This window comes from Thalassophryne amazonica, chromosome 16, assembly GCF_902500255.1.
Source record: "Thalassophryne amazonica chromosome 16, fThaAma1.1, whole genome shotgun sequence".
NCBI classification, from domain to species: domain Eukaryota; kingdom Metazoa; phylum Chordata; class Actinopteri; order Batrachoidiformes; family Batrachoididae; genus Thalassophryne; species Thalassophryne amazonica.
The window spans coordinates 89249348-89264650 of record NC_047118.1 but is presented as its reverse complement, the minus strand read 5'-3'; the positions used below and the strand labels follow the sequence as shown (position 1 = coordinate 89264650).

General features: G+C 41.6%; 1 protein-coding gene across 2 annotated transcripts in view; it reads left to right on the top strand.

Moving 5' to 3' along the window:
- Window positions 1-14798: 14798 nt before the first annotated feature.
- Window positions 14799-15303, top strand: part of LOC117527666 (putative oxidoreductase GLYR1) — a 111385-nt gene continuing 110880 nt past the window's right edge. For both annotated transcript variants that reach the window (XM_034190105.1, XM_034190106.1), the window contains exon 1: window positions 14799-14883. In XM_034190105.1, coding sequence (XP_034045996.1) covers window positions 14846-14883 — 38 coding nt within the window. In that variant the 5' untranslated portion in view covers window positions 14799-14845. The remainder of the gene's footprint in view (window positions 14884-15303) is intronic.

Sequence of the window (15303 nt, the reverse complement as noted above, 5' to 3'; positions counted from 1 at the left end):
CAGCCACTCAGTCCCAAATGCAAGCCACCTGGAAGGAAAAACAAAAGACAGAAACAAAAAGGCAGCCAGGCCCCCCAGCCATACAACACTAAACTGCAGGATTGTCTTACAGACATAAAGACATGGATGACCTCTAATTTCCTGCTTTTAAACTCAGATAAAACTGAAGTTATTGTACTTGGCCCCACAAATCTTAGAAACATGGTGTCTAACCAGATCCTTACTCTGGATGGCATTACCCTGACCTCTAGTAATACTGTGAGAAATCTTGGAGTCATTTTTGATCAGGATATGTGTTGGGAAAGTGTAGGAACACGGACCCACAACAGGGGGCGCAAATGAACGGACAATGGAATAGGTCAAATAACAACACTTTACTGTTGCGAACGTGCACAACAAAAACAACAAATTACAACAATGGACAAAGTTCAATTCACAAAGGTGTCGTGTGGGCAGGCTCGAAGATAGGAGACGCCTCTCCAAAGTAGAACCGGAACCACACGGTTTCCTCCGCCACAGGACCCCGGGAATACTGGAGCCGCCAAGTTCCGAACTCCCAGGTGGCCACTGCCTCCGCGTGTCGGACCTGGTACTGCTGGCGAGGAACAAGAACACAATTAAACGTGGGCGCGTTTGCACCCAGCAACCTGCACGGCAGGGAAGCTACCTCCACCTCTCGTTGGAGAAAAAAAGTCTGCAATCACTCACAAAAATCACAAAGGTTACTGTCAAGCAGTCAGCTGAGATTATTACCTTCCAGGTAGAACGATATCTCGGCGATGAGGTGGAGATGCCGTCCTGCTGATATACCCCAGTGATAATTGCCGTCAGCTGTCTCAGGTGATGGGTGACAGCTGTTACCGAGGCAGCTCCTGTGGGGCGGCGGCGCCCTCTGGTGCCTGGAGCCCGCACTCCAGGCAGGGCGCCCTCTGGTGGTGGTGGGCCAGCAGTACCTCCTCTTCAGCGGCCCACACAACAATATGTCCTTCAATGCGCATATTAAACAAATATGTAGGACTGCTTTTTTGCATTTGCGCAATATCTCTAAAATTAGAAAGGTCTTAGAGTGATGCTGAAAAACTAATTCATGCATTTATTTCCTCTAGGCTGGACTATTGTAATTCATTATTATCAGGTTGTCGTAAAAGTTCCCTGAAAAGCCTTCAGTTAATTCAAAATGCTGCAGCTAGAGTACTAACAGGGACTAGAAGGAGAGAGCATATTTCACCCATATTGGCCTCTCTTCATTGGCTTCCTGTTAATTCTAGAATAGAATTTAAAATTCTTCTTCTTACTGATAAGGTTTTGAATAATCAGGTCCCATCTTATCTTAGGGACCTCATAGTACCATATCACCCCAATAGAGCGCTTCGCTCTCAGACTGCAGGCTTACTTGTAGTTCCTATGGTTTGTAAGAGTAGAATGGGAGGCAGAGCCTTCAGCTTTCAGGCTCCTCTCCTGTGGAACCAGCTCCCAATTCAGATCAGGGAGACAGACACCCTCTCTACTTTTAAGATTAGGCTTAAAACTTTCCTTTTTGCTAAAGCTTATAGTTAGGGCTGGATCAATCAATCAATCAATTTTATTTATATAGCGCCAAATCACAACAAACAGTTGCCCCAAGGCGCTTTATATTGTAAGGCAAGGCCATACAATAATTACGTAAAAACCCCGGCGGTCAAAACGACCCCCTGTGAGCAAGCACTTGGCGACAGTGGGAAGGAAAAACTCCCTTTTAACAGGAAGAAACCTCCAGCAGAACCAGGCTCAGGGAGGGGCAGTCTTCTGCTGGGACTGGTTGGGGCTGAGGGAGAGAACCAGGAAAAAGACATGCTGTGGAGGGGAGCAGAGATCAATCACTAATGATTAAATGCAGAGTGGTGCATACAGAGCAAAAAGAGAAAGAAACACAGTGCATCATGGGAACCCCCAGCAGTCTAAGTCTATAGCAGCATAACTAAGGGATGGTTCAGGGTCACCTGATCCAGCCCTAACTATAAGCTTTAGCAAAAAGGAAAGTTTTAAGCCTAATCTTAAAAGTAGAGAGGGTGTCTGTCTCTCTGATCTGAATTGGGAGCTGGTTCCACAGGAGAGGAGCCTGAAAGCTGAAGGCTCTGCCTCCCATTCTACTCTTACAAACCCTAGGAACTACAAGTAAGCCTGCAGTCTGAGAGCGAAGCGCTCTATTGGGGTGATATGGTACTATGAGGTCCCTAAGATAAGATGGGACCTGATTATTCAAAACCTTATAAGTAAGAAGAAGAATTTTAAATTCTATTCTAGAATTAACAGGAAGCCAATGAAGAGAGGCCAATATGGGTGAGATATGCTCTCTCCTTCTAGTCTCTGTCAGTACTCTAGCTGCAGCATTTTGAATTAACTGAAGGCTTTTCAGGGAACTTTTAGGACAACCTGATAATAATGAATTACAATAGTCCAGCCTAGAGGAAATAAATGCATGAATTAGTTTTTCAGCATCACTCTGAGACAAGACCTTTCTAATTTTAGAGATGTTGCGTAAATGCAAAAAAAGCAGTCTTACATATTTGTTTAATATGCGCATTGAAGGACATATCCTGATCAAAAATGACTCCAAGATTTCTCACAGTATTACTAGAGGTCAGGGTAATGCCATCCAGAGTAAGGATCTGGTTAGACACCATGTTTCTAAGATTTGTGGGGCCAAGTACAATAACTTCAGTTTTATCTGAGTTTAAAAGCAGGAAATTAGAGGTCATCCATGTCCTTATGTCTGTAAGACAATCCTGCAGTTTAGCTAATTGGTGTGTGTCCTCTGGCTTCATGGATAGATAAAGCTGGGTATCATCTGCGTAACAATGAAAATTTAAGCAATACCGTCTAATAATACTGCCTAAGGGAAGCATGTATAAAGTGAATAAAATTGGTCCTAGTACAGAACCTTGTGGAACTCCATAATTAACTTTAGTCTGTGAAGAAGATTCCCCATTTACATGAACAAATTGTAATCTATTAGATAAATATGATTCAAACCACCGCAGCGCAGTGCCTTTAATACCTATGACATGCTCTAATCTCTGTAATAAAATTTTATGGTCAACAGTATCAAAAGCAGCACTGAGGTCTAACAGAACAAGCACAGAGATGAGTCCACTGTCCGAGGCCATAAGAAGATCATTTGTAACCTTCACTAATGCTGTTTCTGTACTATGATGAATTCTAAAACCTGACTGAAACTCTTCAAATAGACCATTCCTCTGCAGATGATCAGTTAGCTGTTTTACAACTACCCTTTCAAGAATTTTTGAGAGAAAAGGAAGGTTGGAGATTGGCCTATAATTAGCTAAGATAGCTGGGTCAAGTGATGGCTTTTTAAGTAATGGTTTAATTACTGCCACCTTAAAAGCCTGTGGTACATAGCCAACTAACAAAGATAGATTGATCATATTTAAGATCGAAGCATTAAATAATGGTAGGGCTTCCTTGAGCAGCCTGGTAGGAATGGGGTCTAATAAACATGTTGATGGTTTGGATGAAGTAACTAATGAAAATAACTCAGACAGAACAATCGGAGAGAAAGAGTCTAACCAAATACCGGCATCACTGAAAGCAGCCAAAGGGATCAGGTGACCCTGAACCATCCCTTAGTTATGCTGCTATAGATGTAGACTGCTGGGGGGTTCCCATGATGCACTGAGTGTTTCTTTCTCTTTTTGCTCTGTATGCACCACTCTGCATTTAATCATTAGTGATTGATCTCTGCTCCCCTCCACAGCATGTCTTTTTCCTGGTTCTCTCCCTCAGCCCCAACCAGTCCCAGCAGAAGACTGCCCCTCCCTGAGCCTGGTTCTGCTGGAGGTTTCTTCCTGTTAAAAGGGAGTTTTTCCTTCCCACTGTAGCCAAGTGCTTGCTCACAGTGGGTCGTTTTGACCGTTGGGTTTTTCTGTAATTATTGTATGGCTCAAAGTTATCTGAAAAGCTAATCCCATAATGAAAACATCAGCTTCGATAATTATCGGTTAGCGGATTATTGGAACTGTGCCCACCACTGGCAAGCCCTGACATTAAACTCTGTAAAGCTGAGACCTGAATCCTGCATTTGTGTCCGACCACTTGGGGCCGACTGGCCTGTCAAGTAACATCGACAAGTGTTGATGTATTCATAGTTATCCTAGTTGGATGTGTAATCACTGGATACAACCCCATACAAAACACACAATTCCCTTATTTGTGGTTGACCATGAGATTTAGATTTAGATTTAGATTTAGGAAATCTATATTAAAGTCTCCACAAACAAATAAAAGCTTATTATTTATAATTGTGTTATACATTTCAATCAATATAAATGAAAATATATGATCCAAGAGGTCTATATATTTTTTATGTTTTTTTATATTTAATTTCCACTGTGACACATTCCATAACATTCTCCAAATTACATATTTTGTATAATTTCACTTTGATGATGTGAACTAACATAAAGTGCCATGCCACCGCCCCATTTTTTAAATCCTATTTGTGGCAAAAAAAAAAAAAAGAAAAAAGATAATAATAATAATAATAATATCCTTCAAGCTGGACAGTGTCAACTTGTTCCTCTTTTAACCAAGTCTCCATAATTGCAATAACTGAAAAATGATCGTTGGATATTTTTAAACAGTCCTGAATTTTAGAAAAAACTAAGAAGACTGACTTCTACTATTAAAATGTATAATGGAGAATATCCAATTGTCAAAGAATAATTCATAAATTGTTATTCAGTAAAGTATTTACAATGATGAATAATATTTTTAAGAAAAAAACAATCTGGATCAATTCTTAGTATTACGAAAATTATGTTCAGTGGAATCAAAAATGTTTAAACTGAGCTCCTGTGCAGAAGTAAATTCAAAAGAATCAGCTGTCATCATATAATAAAAAAGAAAAGTCCACACATCAAGAAAGTGGTCAAATTAGGTCTAATTTCATGATGTAAACATATGCATGATATAAAAATAATTTCCAATAATTGATTATACCCAAGTTCATCCAACAACACAGGCATAATCATTAATAAACAAATATCTGTAAGTCCCTTCGGCTGCTCCCTTGTTTGCACTCGGGGTCGCCACAGCAAATCCGAGGTGGATCTGCATGTTGAATTGGCACATACCCTTCCTGATACCCTTCCTGACGCAACTCCACATTACATGGACAAATGTGGCAGGGGTGGGATTTGAACCTGGAACCTTCTGCACTGAAACCAAGCGCATTAACCACTTGGCCACCAACAACAACACAGGCATAATCGTTAATAAACAAATACCAATCACTTAAAATTTTCCAAGCTCGAAGCTTCCTTACCATCATGATTTTACCTTCCTCCGGGGATCTATTTAATTTAATCACTTTACACTTTAACACTTTACAATTCCTCGTCCAAGTCGCTTGTATTTTCTGTTGTTTCTGAAGGATTCTGGCTTGTCTATTGTAGCAAGGTGAGGTCCAGATTGAAAAGATGTTCCTGCTAGCTTGGCTAGTGGGGAATAATTCCCCTTTGGCTGACCTGGTAGAGTTTTGTCTTCAGTGCGAGCAGTCTGGTGTTCAAATCCCACCGCCGTCCCGGCCACAAAGATAGATCCTCCGGTCACACTGTTTCAATAATATCTTCTGTCCTTGTATACTGTTCCAGATCCTCCACTTGTTTTTCCAGAAGTCTGATTTTATTGTCTTTTTCCTGCATTAATTTCCTCAGTTCATGTACCTCCTTCAACAGACCCAGTAATTCAGTCTGTTTTTTAATCACGTGTTGCCTCCTTGAAATAACCACAGGGCTGGATGCTTTTTTCCATTTATTCCTGAAGCTTCACAGTGTGCACATTTTAAGTTTTCACAAAAGTAGTAGTAGTAGCAGTAAACAGGTCCCCTGTGAGTAGTTTTAGAAGAATAGTTTTAGGATTAAGTGTTACAAAAGTTAAAAATCAATAAAGTTCTTACACGTCCCGTCTCAATAACTAATGTCAGCGGCTACAGCCTGACTGACACAACCTCAATGAATGTGTTAAGCTTCTAGGCCTACTTCAACAGAGTGAGTGGTAAGTACTTCCGTTTGTTTCTAAATAAAATCAGTGAATTAACATTAGCAAGAACTATCATCAGTACTGTTATTTACAATGAGCAATGAAGTACTTATGTGCTATGTAAAATCTGTCTGCAACACACACCGCTGAGTTCTTCAGACATAAAGTTCAGTGACTGTTTTATCTCATCCAGTAGGTAGGCGCGCTCCGTGCCGCCATCGAGAGGCAGAAACCACCGGACCATTTCTAAGCTGATGGCTCTGTGGATACGAGACCGTTGTGTGCACTTTCTCTGGTTATCACAAGAGCTGGACATCAGCCATTTTCCAGCAGATTTCACTTTTAACAAGAGATTTTGTCATGGAGAGCCGTGCGGAGGCTTTGTGCGTCACGATGGATTCGCTGATCAACCGAGACAAAGAACGCCTCCATTTCAGCATGTCAGAGGACAAGTTGGGACATGCCTATCTCGGCTTTCAATGCTTACCAGTCCAGTAAGTATCAGAGAAATTGTGGAGAGCTGGGCATGTCCCAACTTGTCCTCTGACACGCCGAAACGGAGGCGTTCTTTGTCTCGGTCGATCAGCGAATCCGTCGTGATGCACAAAGCCTCCGCACGGCTCTCCATGACAAAATCTCTTGTTAAAAGTGAAATCTGCTGGAAAATGGCTGATGTCCAGCTCTTGTGATAACCAGAGAAAGTGCACACAACGGTCTCGTATCCACAGAGCCATCCGTTTAGAAATGATCCGGTGGTTTCTGCCTCTCGATGGCGGCACGGAGCGCAGCGCGCCGAGCACCATTGTGGGCCGTCCTTAAAGCTGTAGTAACAGTCCTTATTCTCTGTGAAGCCCGTAAAATTTTCACCGAAAGCCAGATAAATTTTTCAAATGGTTTCCAGCTCCATGTCTCTAACAGTTTGTGAAAAAATTCTGATGGAAAAAAAACCCAAATCATTCTGCCATTTCCTGACAATGGAAATCCGACGAGGGGGCGGGACCACTCCTTCCACAAGACATGCTCACAGGCAAATGACGTCACCGACAGGCGTGGAAAAACTCACGCATGCGCACGAGGGTTCAAGCTCGTCTGACGTAAAAACATATGAATCAAATCCATATATTTTTTGAAAAAAATAAAAAGGTACAATACTTTATGGACAGACCTCGTAACTTATGGTTTTGTGAAAATACTGATAGAGTAACTCCATTAATGTCAATTCTGTCATTTGTACAAAGTTAAACTATAACATATATCTTTTAATGTTGAATAATGCACTAATTCTGAGGTTTTGTAACAAACAGACTGCAAAGCATTCTGGGTAAAAGTGCCTCTGCTAAACACTGATTGGTTCAGTCATTCATTAGGTAAACCAACACGTTAATGTGACGTGTCGTGTGTTGGTTTAAAGATAAATGTGCTTTTGTAAAATATTCCATTTTTATTTGTAAAAACAGGCATTTTTACGGAGCCCTGGAAGTGTCATCGCAAAATGTTTTGCATGTGGAGAGAATGTTTGATGTTTGATGTGCGCACGTTTTATGATGTAAAACGTGCACTCAATATTAGTAAGTAAGTAAGTAAATTTATTTATATAGTGCCTTTCACAGACATAAGTTACAAAGCACTTCACGGGTTAAAATGCAATAATAAAAACATAGATAAAGGACAAGGTTAACAATTGCTCAGTTCTGAAAAGTGTTATCTTGACACATAAATGTTGGCTTTATACTGTGCGTGTTTTGGCCATTTTTCCAGATGATTTTTCATTCGTGTGAGAATTTTTTGGACCGAGTTTCAGGTTAATCGCGTGTCCTGCATCGTGTAGTGGAGTAACAAGCTTTAACATCTCATGACCACCTCCTGCTGCTGAAGAGCTACAAAGCATCGAACCGCAGAGCTGTCTTGTAATGTTTTTTTTTTGTTGTTGTTGTTTTGTTTTTAAACTTAATTTGTAAAAAAAAAAAAAAAAAAAAAAAAAGCCATTTGCAAAGCCAAAAAGTTGATTTGACCACCATCTGATATAACCGGGCAAAATAAATAGAACACTGCCATCTACTGGTGCCCAGACGCTTAGTACTTGGGGCGAATACTGCCATGAACACTACTGGCCAGTAGATGGCAGTAGCGGCCTTGAAAACTTGCCAAACAAAATTCCAGATAATCTGTCTGCTACATTTAAAATGCGTGGAATTTAAATGCAAATACAATAACGTCTATAAACCCAGAGAATATATTCACGAGAGTTTTAGGCACTAGAGTTTAATGCTTCGATCTTAAATATGATCAATCTATCTTTGTTAGTTGGCTATGTACCACAGGCTTTTAAGGTGGCAGTAATTAAACCATTACTTAAAAAGCCATCACTTGACCCAGCTATCTTAGCTAATTATAGGCCAATCTCCAACCTTCCTTTTCTCTCAAAAATTCTTGAAAGGGTAGTTGTAAAACAGCTAACTGATCACCTGCAGAGGAATGGTCTATTTGAAGAGTTTCAGTCAGGTTTTAGAATTCATCATAGTACAGAAACAGCATTAGTGAAGGTTACAAATGATCTTCTTATGGCCTCGGACAGTGGACTCATCTCTGTGCTTGTTCTGTTAGACCTCAGTGCTGCTTTTGATACTGTTGACCATAAAATTTTATTACAGAGATTAGAGCATGCCATAGGTATTAAAGGCACTGCGCTGCGGTGGTTTGAATCATATTTGTCTAATAGATTACAATTTGTTCATGTAAATGGGGAATCTTCTTCACAGACTAAAGTTAATTATGGAGTTCCACAAGGTTCTGTGCTAGGACCAATTTTATTCACTTTATACATGCTTCCCTTAGGCAGTATTATTAGACGGTATTGCTTAAATTTTCATTGTTACGCAGATGATACCCAGCTTTATCTATCCATGAAGCCAGAGAACACACACCAATTAGCTAAACTGCAGGATTGTCTTACAGACATAAAGACATGGATGACCTCTAATTTCCTGCTTTTAAACTCAGATAAAATTGAAGTTATTGTATTTGGACCCACAAATCTTAGAAACATGGTGTCTAACCAGATCCTTACTCTGGATGGCATTACCCTGACCTCTAGTAATACTGTGAGAAATCTTGGAGTCATTTTTGATCAGGATATGTCATTCAATGCGCATATTAAACAAATATGTAGGACTGCTTTTTTGCATTTACGCAATATCTCTAAAATTAGAAAGGTCTTGTCTCAGAGTGATGCTGAAAAACTAATTCTTGCATTTATTTCCTCTAGGCTGGACTATTGTAATTCATTATTATCAGGTTGACGTAAAAGTTCCCTAAAAAGCCTTCAGTTAATTCAAAATGCTGCAGCTAGAGTACTGACAGGGACTAGAAGGAGAGAGCATATCTTGCCCATATTGGCCTCTCTTCATTGGCTTCCTGTTAATTCTAGAATAGAATTTAAAATTCTTCTTCTTACTTATAAGGTTTTAAATAATCATGTCCCATTTTATCTTGACCCTGAACCATCCCTTAGTTATGCTGCTATAGACTTAGACTGCTGGGGGGTTCCCATGATGCACTGAGTGTTTCTTTCTCTTTTTGCTCTGTATGCACCACTCTGCATTTAATCATTAGTGGTTGATCTCTGCTCCCCTCCACAGCATGTCTTTTTCCTGGTTCTCTCCCTCAGCCCCAACCAGTCCCAGCAGAAGACTGCCCTTCCCTGAGCCTGGTTCTGCTGGAGGTTTCTTCCTGTTAAAAGGGAGTTTTTCCTTCCCACTGTTGCCAAGTGCTTGCTCACAGGGGGTTGTTTTGACCATTGGGGTTTTTCTGTAATTATTGTATGGCCTTGCCTTACAATATAAAGCGCCTTGGGGCAACTGTTTGTTGTGATTTGGCGCTATATAAATAAAATTGATTGATTGATTGAATGCTGTTGTCGGTGGAGCCTGAACAGAGTGTCTGAAATGCATTTGTCCTGTCGTGAACGTCTAAGATTGCCCTATGCTATCCATAATGCATTGCTGCCGGGCACAGCATGTGTTCACAAAACCTTAAAAATTAGCACATTACTTTAAAACGAAAACATATATCTGATATTTTCACTTAATAAAACTTCAGACATGACAGTAATTTTAAATAACTTGTCCAAAATGAGTAGGTTAAAATTTTAACCATAAGTTAAAAATGTATGCCTCTGGATGACTTGGGTGATATTGCGGGTATATCAGTATGGTGTTAAAGGAATTTTTTTTTTTTTTTGGGTTACCAGTTCTCCTTTGCCTACAGAGGATAGAGTAGTTTTTTTCTGAAAACAGCTCTCTTCTGTTTGCAGAGAGTAGAACAATATACCTACTAGGAAACTTTAAACAGGTAGGTCTCAACTGCTTTTAAGTTTTAAAAATGTTTTTCACTGTTCAGCTTGGTTTATTACGTTATCGGTCTAAAAGTTATCGGTCGGCAATTCATCGGAAGATAATTAGTCCGATGATGGTTTTTAAAGTTATCTAAAAAGATAATCAGATAATGAAAACATTATCTTCGATAATTATCTGTTATCTGATTATCGGAAGTGTGCCCACCACTGTGTATAAAGTGAATAAAATTGGTCCTAGCACAGAACCTTGTGGAACTCCATAATTAACCTTAGTCTGTGAAGAAGACTCCCCATTTACATGAACAAATTGTAATGTATTAGATAAATATGATTCAAACCACCACAGCGCAGTGCCTTAAATACCTATGGCATGCTCTAATCGCTGTAATAAAATTTTATGGTCAACAGTATCAAAGGCAGCACTGAGGTCTAACAGGACAAGCACAGAGATGAGTCCACTGTCTGAGGCACTGAGACACTGAGGCACTGAGACACTGAGACATATGCACTGATGAATATCATCAGTGCATATGTCCCACAAGTAGGTTGTGAGATGAAGGAGAAAGAAGATTTCTGGAGTGTGTTAGATGAGGTGGTGGAGAGTGTGCCCAAGCATGAAAGAGTGGTGATAGGAGCAGACTTCAATGGGCATGTTGGTGAAGGGAACAGAGGTGATGAGGAAGTAATGGGTAGATATCAATCAATCAATCAATTTTTTTTATATAGCGCCAAATCACAACAAACAATTGCCCCAAGGCGCTGGATATGGTATCAAGGATAGGAATGGGGAAGGACAGATGGTAGTTGATTTTGCAAACAGGATGGAAATGGCTGTGGTGAATACCTACTTTAAGAAAAGGGAGGAGCACAGGGTGACATAAGAGTGGAAGAAGGTGCACATAGGTGGACTACATTCTTTATAGGAGATGCAAGCTAAAAGAAATCAGAGACTGTAAGATAGTGGCAGGAGAGAGTGTCATTAGACAGCATAGGATGGTTGTAGGATGACTTTAGAGGTAAAGAAGAAGAAGAGAGTGAGAGCTCAACAAAAGATTAGATGGTGGAAGCTGAAGGAGGAAGACTGTTGTGTGAAATTTAGTGAGAAGGTGAGAGAAGCACTGGTTGGAGGGGAGGCAATTTTGGACAACTGGAAAAGTACTGCAGATGTGGTGAGGGAGACAGCTACGACAGTACTGGGTATGACATCTGGACAGTGGAAGGAAGACAAGGAGACTTGGTGGTGGAATGAAGAGGTCCAGGAAAGCATAAGGAGAAAGAGGCTGGTGAAAAAGTTTTGGGATAGTTAGAGAGATGAAGAAAGAAGACAGGAGTACAAGGAGATGCGACGTAAGGCGAAAAGAGAAGTGGCAAAAGTGAAGGAAATGGTATATTGCGAGCTGTACAAGAAGTTGAATAGTAAGGAAGGAGAAAAGGACTTGTACCGTTTGGCCAGACCAATGGACAGAGCTGGAAAGGATGTGCAGCAGGTTAGGGTGGTAAAAGATGCACATGGTAATGTGCTGACAAGTGAGGAGTGTGTGCTGAGAAGGTGGAGGGAATATTTTGAAGAGCTGATGAATAAAGAAAATGAGCGAGAGAAAAGGCTGGATGATGTGGTGAGAGTAAGTCAGGAAGTACAAGACATTAGTAAGGAAGAAGTGAGGGCTGCTATGAAGAGGATGAAGAGTGGAAAGGCAGTTGGTCCAGATGACATTCCAGTGGAGGCATGGAAATGTCTAAGAGAGATGGCAGTAGAGTTTCTAACCAGATTGTTTAATAAAATCTTGGAAAGTGAGAGGATGCCTGAGGAGTGGAGACGAAGTGTACTGGTTTCTATTTTCAAGAACAAGGGTGATGTGCAGAGTTGCAGTAACTACAGCGGCATAAAGGTAATCAGCCACAGCATGAAGTTATGGGAAAGAGTAGTAGAAGCTAGGCTTAGAAAACAGGTGAAGATCTGTGAGCAGCAGTATGGTTTCATGCCGAGAAAGAGCACTACAGATGCAATGTTTGCTCTGAGAATACTGTTGGAGAAGTACAGAGGCCAGAAAGAGTTACATTGTGTGTTTGTGGACTGAGAGAAAGCTTATGACAGGGTGCCAAGAGAAGAGCTGTGGTATTGTATGAGGAAGTCTGGAGTGGCAGAGAAGTATGTTAGGGTAGTGCATGACATGTACAAGAATAGTGTGACAGTGGTGAGATGCGCAGTAGGAATGACAGACTCATTCAAGGTGGAGGTGGGATTACACCAAGGCCCAGCTCGGAGTCCTTTCTTGTTCGCAATGGTGATGGACAGGTTGACGGATGAGATCAGACAGGAGTCCCCATGGACTATGATGTTTGCAGATGACATTGTGATCTGTAGTGAGAGTAGAGAGCAAGTTGAGTCTAGTCTGGAGAGGTGGAGATATGCTTTGGAGAGAAGGGGAATGAAAGTCAGTAGAAGCAAGACTGAGTCCATGTGTGTGAATGGGAGGGAGCCCAGTGGAATAGTGCAGTTACAAGGAGTAGAAGTGGTGAAAGTAGATGAGTTTAAATATTTGGGGTCAACTGTTCAAAGTAATGGAGAGTGTGGTAGAGAGGTGAAGAAGAGAGTGCAGGCAGGGTGGAGTGGGTGGAGAAAGGTGGCAGGAGTGATTTGTGACCGAAGAATATCAGCAAGAGTGAAGGGGAAAGTTTACAAGACAGTAGTGAGACCAGCTATGTTGTACCTCTTAGAGACGGTGGCACTAACAAAAAGACAGGAGGCAGAGCAGGAAGAGGCGGAGCTGAAGAGTTGAGATTGTCTTTGGGAGTGACAAGAATGGACAAGATTAGGAATGAACATATCAGAGGGACAGCTCAGGTGGGACGGTTTGGAGACAAAATCAGAGAGGCGAAATTGAGATGTTTGGACATGTGCAGAGGAGGGACCCAGGGTATATAGGGAGAAGGATGTTGAGGATGGAGCCACCAGGCAGGAGGAGAAGAGGGAGGACAAAGAGGAGGTTTATGGATGTGCTGAGGGAGGACATGCAGGTGTTTGGTGTGACAGAGGAAGATACAGAGGACAGGGTGAGATGGAAACGATTGATCTGCTGTGGCGCCCCCTAATGGTAACGGCTGAAAGACAAAGAAGATCTGTATACGTATTTCATATTAAGGTACCGCTGAACTAGACCATCCCGCCCACCATACTTATTACTGTCCTTTGACAGTTTCTCCATCTCAAAGTCTACTTGGGGCATTGGAAAATACCAAGAGGGAAGACAGACAATGGTACTACACAACTATGTGTTAACTGAGACAAGCCTAGTTTCTTAGCATGACTATTTCCTACCCAACAAATACTATTAGACTTATACCTCTGACACACATAGCCGGAATCACCCAGAGTGCCGTTGGACTTATGAATTGGTGCACATCCGAAAAGTGTTGGATTTCAGTTCCAAAACGTTCCAACAGCCATCTGTGGAAGCCCACACAGTTGGTCAAAATCGGCCAGCAGCTCAAGTGTGATGCACATGTTAAAAAGTCTCTGGGCGCATCGATCGGTCGATCGCGGGCTGGTTGGGCACGCCAGGCCTATATGAATGCAGTCCATTTGCCATTTTACACCTCCTCTAGATAACCCTCTCAATTTGGGTGAACATGTCATCATCATAAGCGTCTGTGGACTCGCTGGATCCACATCCTCACTAGCCATTGTTTACATGCTCTGTGAGAACTCTGCTAGCGCTGCTGTGCATTCTGGGAAGTGCAGGGAGCCGCCAGGGGGATTATGAGAAACATTAAAGTACTGAATTCTGGAACTGAGTGTCATGAAGGAGTAGATCAGCTGGTAAAAGCAGCTCTGAAATTGGAAACATAGATCAGCATTCCACTTAATATATCTGAAGTCAAACAATAAGACAGAAATGAACAAAGCACAACAAAAGCAATGGAACAGGGAATCAAAGGGTGGATTTTACATTAAACTCAGGGACAGGTTGTGTCAGGGAGATGGGAAGATGGAGACGCAGGGAAGAAGAAGTGATCACACGACTACGTACAGGTCACACTGGTTTAAATAAGACTCTGGAAAACATGAAGCCGCTCGGTGTTTGAGACGGTGGAGCTCGTGTTACTGCAGTGCCAAACATATCTTTAAAGGGAACAGAGTTATTCAAGAGAATATAATACCCTGCAATCCTCCTTTTTCTTCCTCCCCTCCCTTATATCTCCATGTCCTTATTAAGATAGGATAAATAAATAAAGGCTAAATTACATTGAATTCAATTAAATGAAATATAGCAAACGTCAGACTCCATTAATGCTCCACACCCAAACAGCTGGTGGCGGTAATGCACTGTGTCTGTTTGCAAACCGCAAATACACTCGGCAGAAGAAGAAGAAAAAGTGCGTCCCCCCCCCCCACACACACACACACGTGACAAGGGGCGTGGCCGCTCTCCGTTTTATTCCAGCTGTAAAATGGCGACGGTGCATCTGCGGATTGGGGATCTTGTTTGGTAAGATAATCTTTTTAACTTTGCCTAAAGCGTGCGTAAAGCAGCGTGCTTTTTTTTTTTTTTTAATTGTAGTTCTCACGGAGAGCTGGGTTTTGTGTCTTGCTCACTCAAACATCAAATTCGAGCGCACTTAGCCCCGTTAGCAGCTAGCTAGCGGACTGATCAAAGCTTCAAAGTCGACGTTAACTTTGTGCTCGCTGCAACAGAGTGTGCGCTTTGTGTTAACTTTCTATTTGGGTTAGTTGGAGTTTACTTAGTGTTGATGTTGGGTCGAGCTTTGTTAGCTTCCGTGTGAGCTGTTAGCAGCTGAGTGTCTGATTGACAAGTTTAATGTCGACTTAAAAGTGCGCGCTGTTCTCCTTACTGGCCGCTCAAACTGCTCACTTCACCTGGTTGAGCAGGTGGGTTAAGTTATGTGAT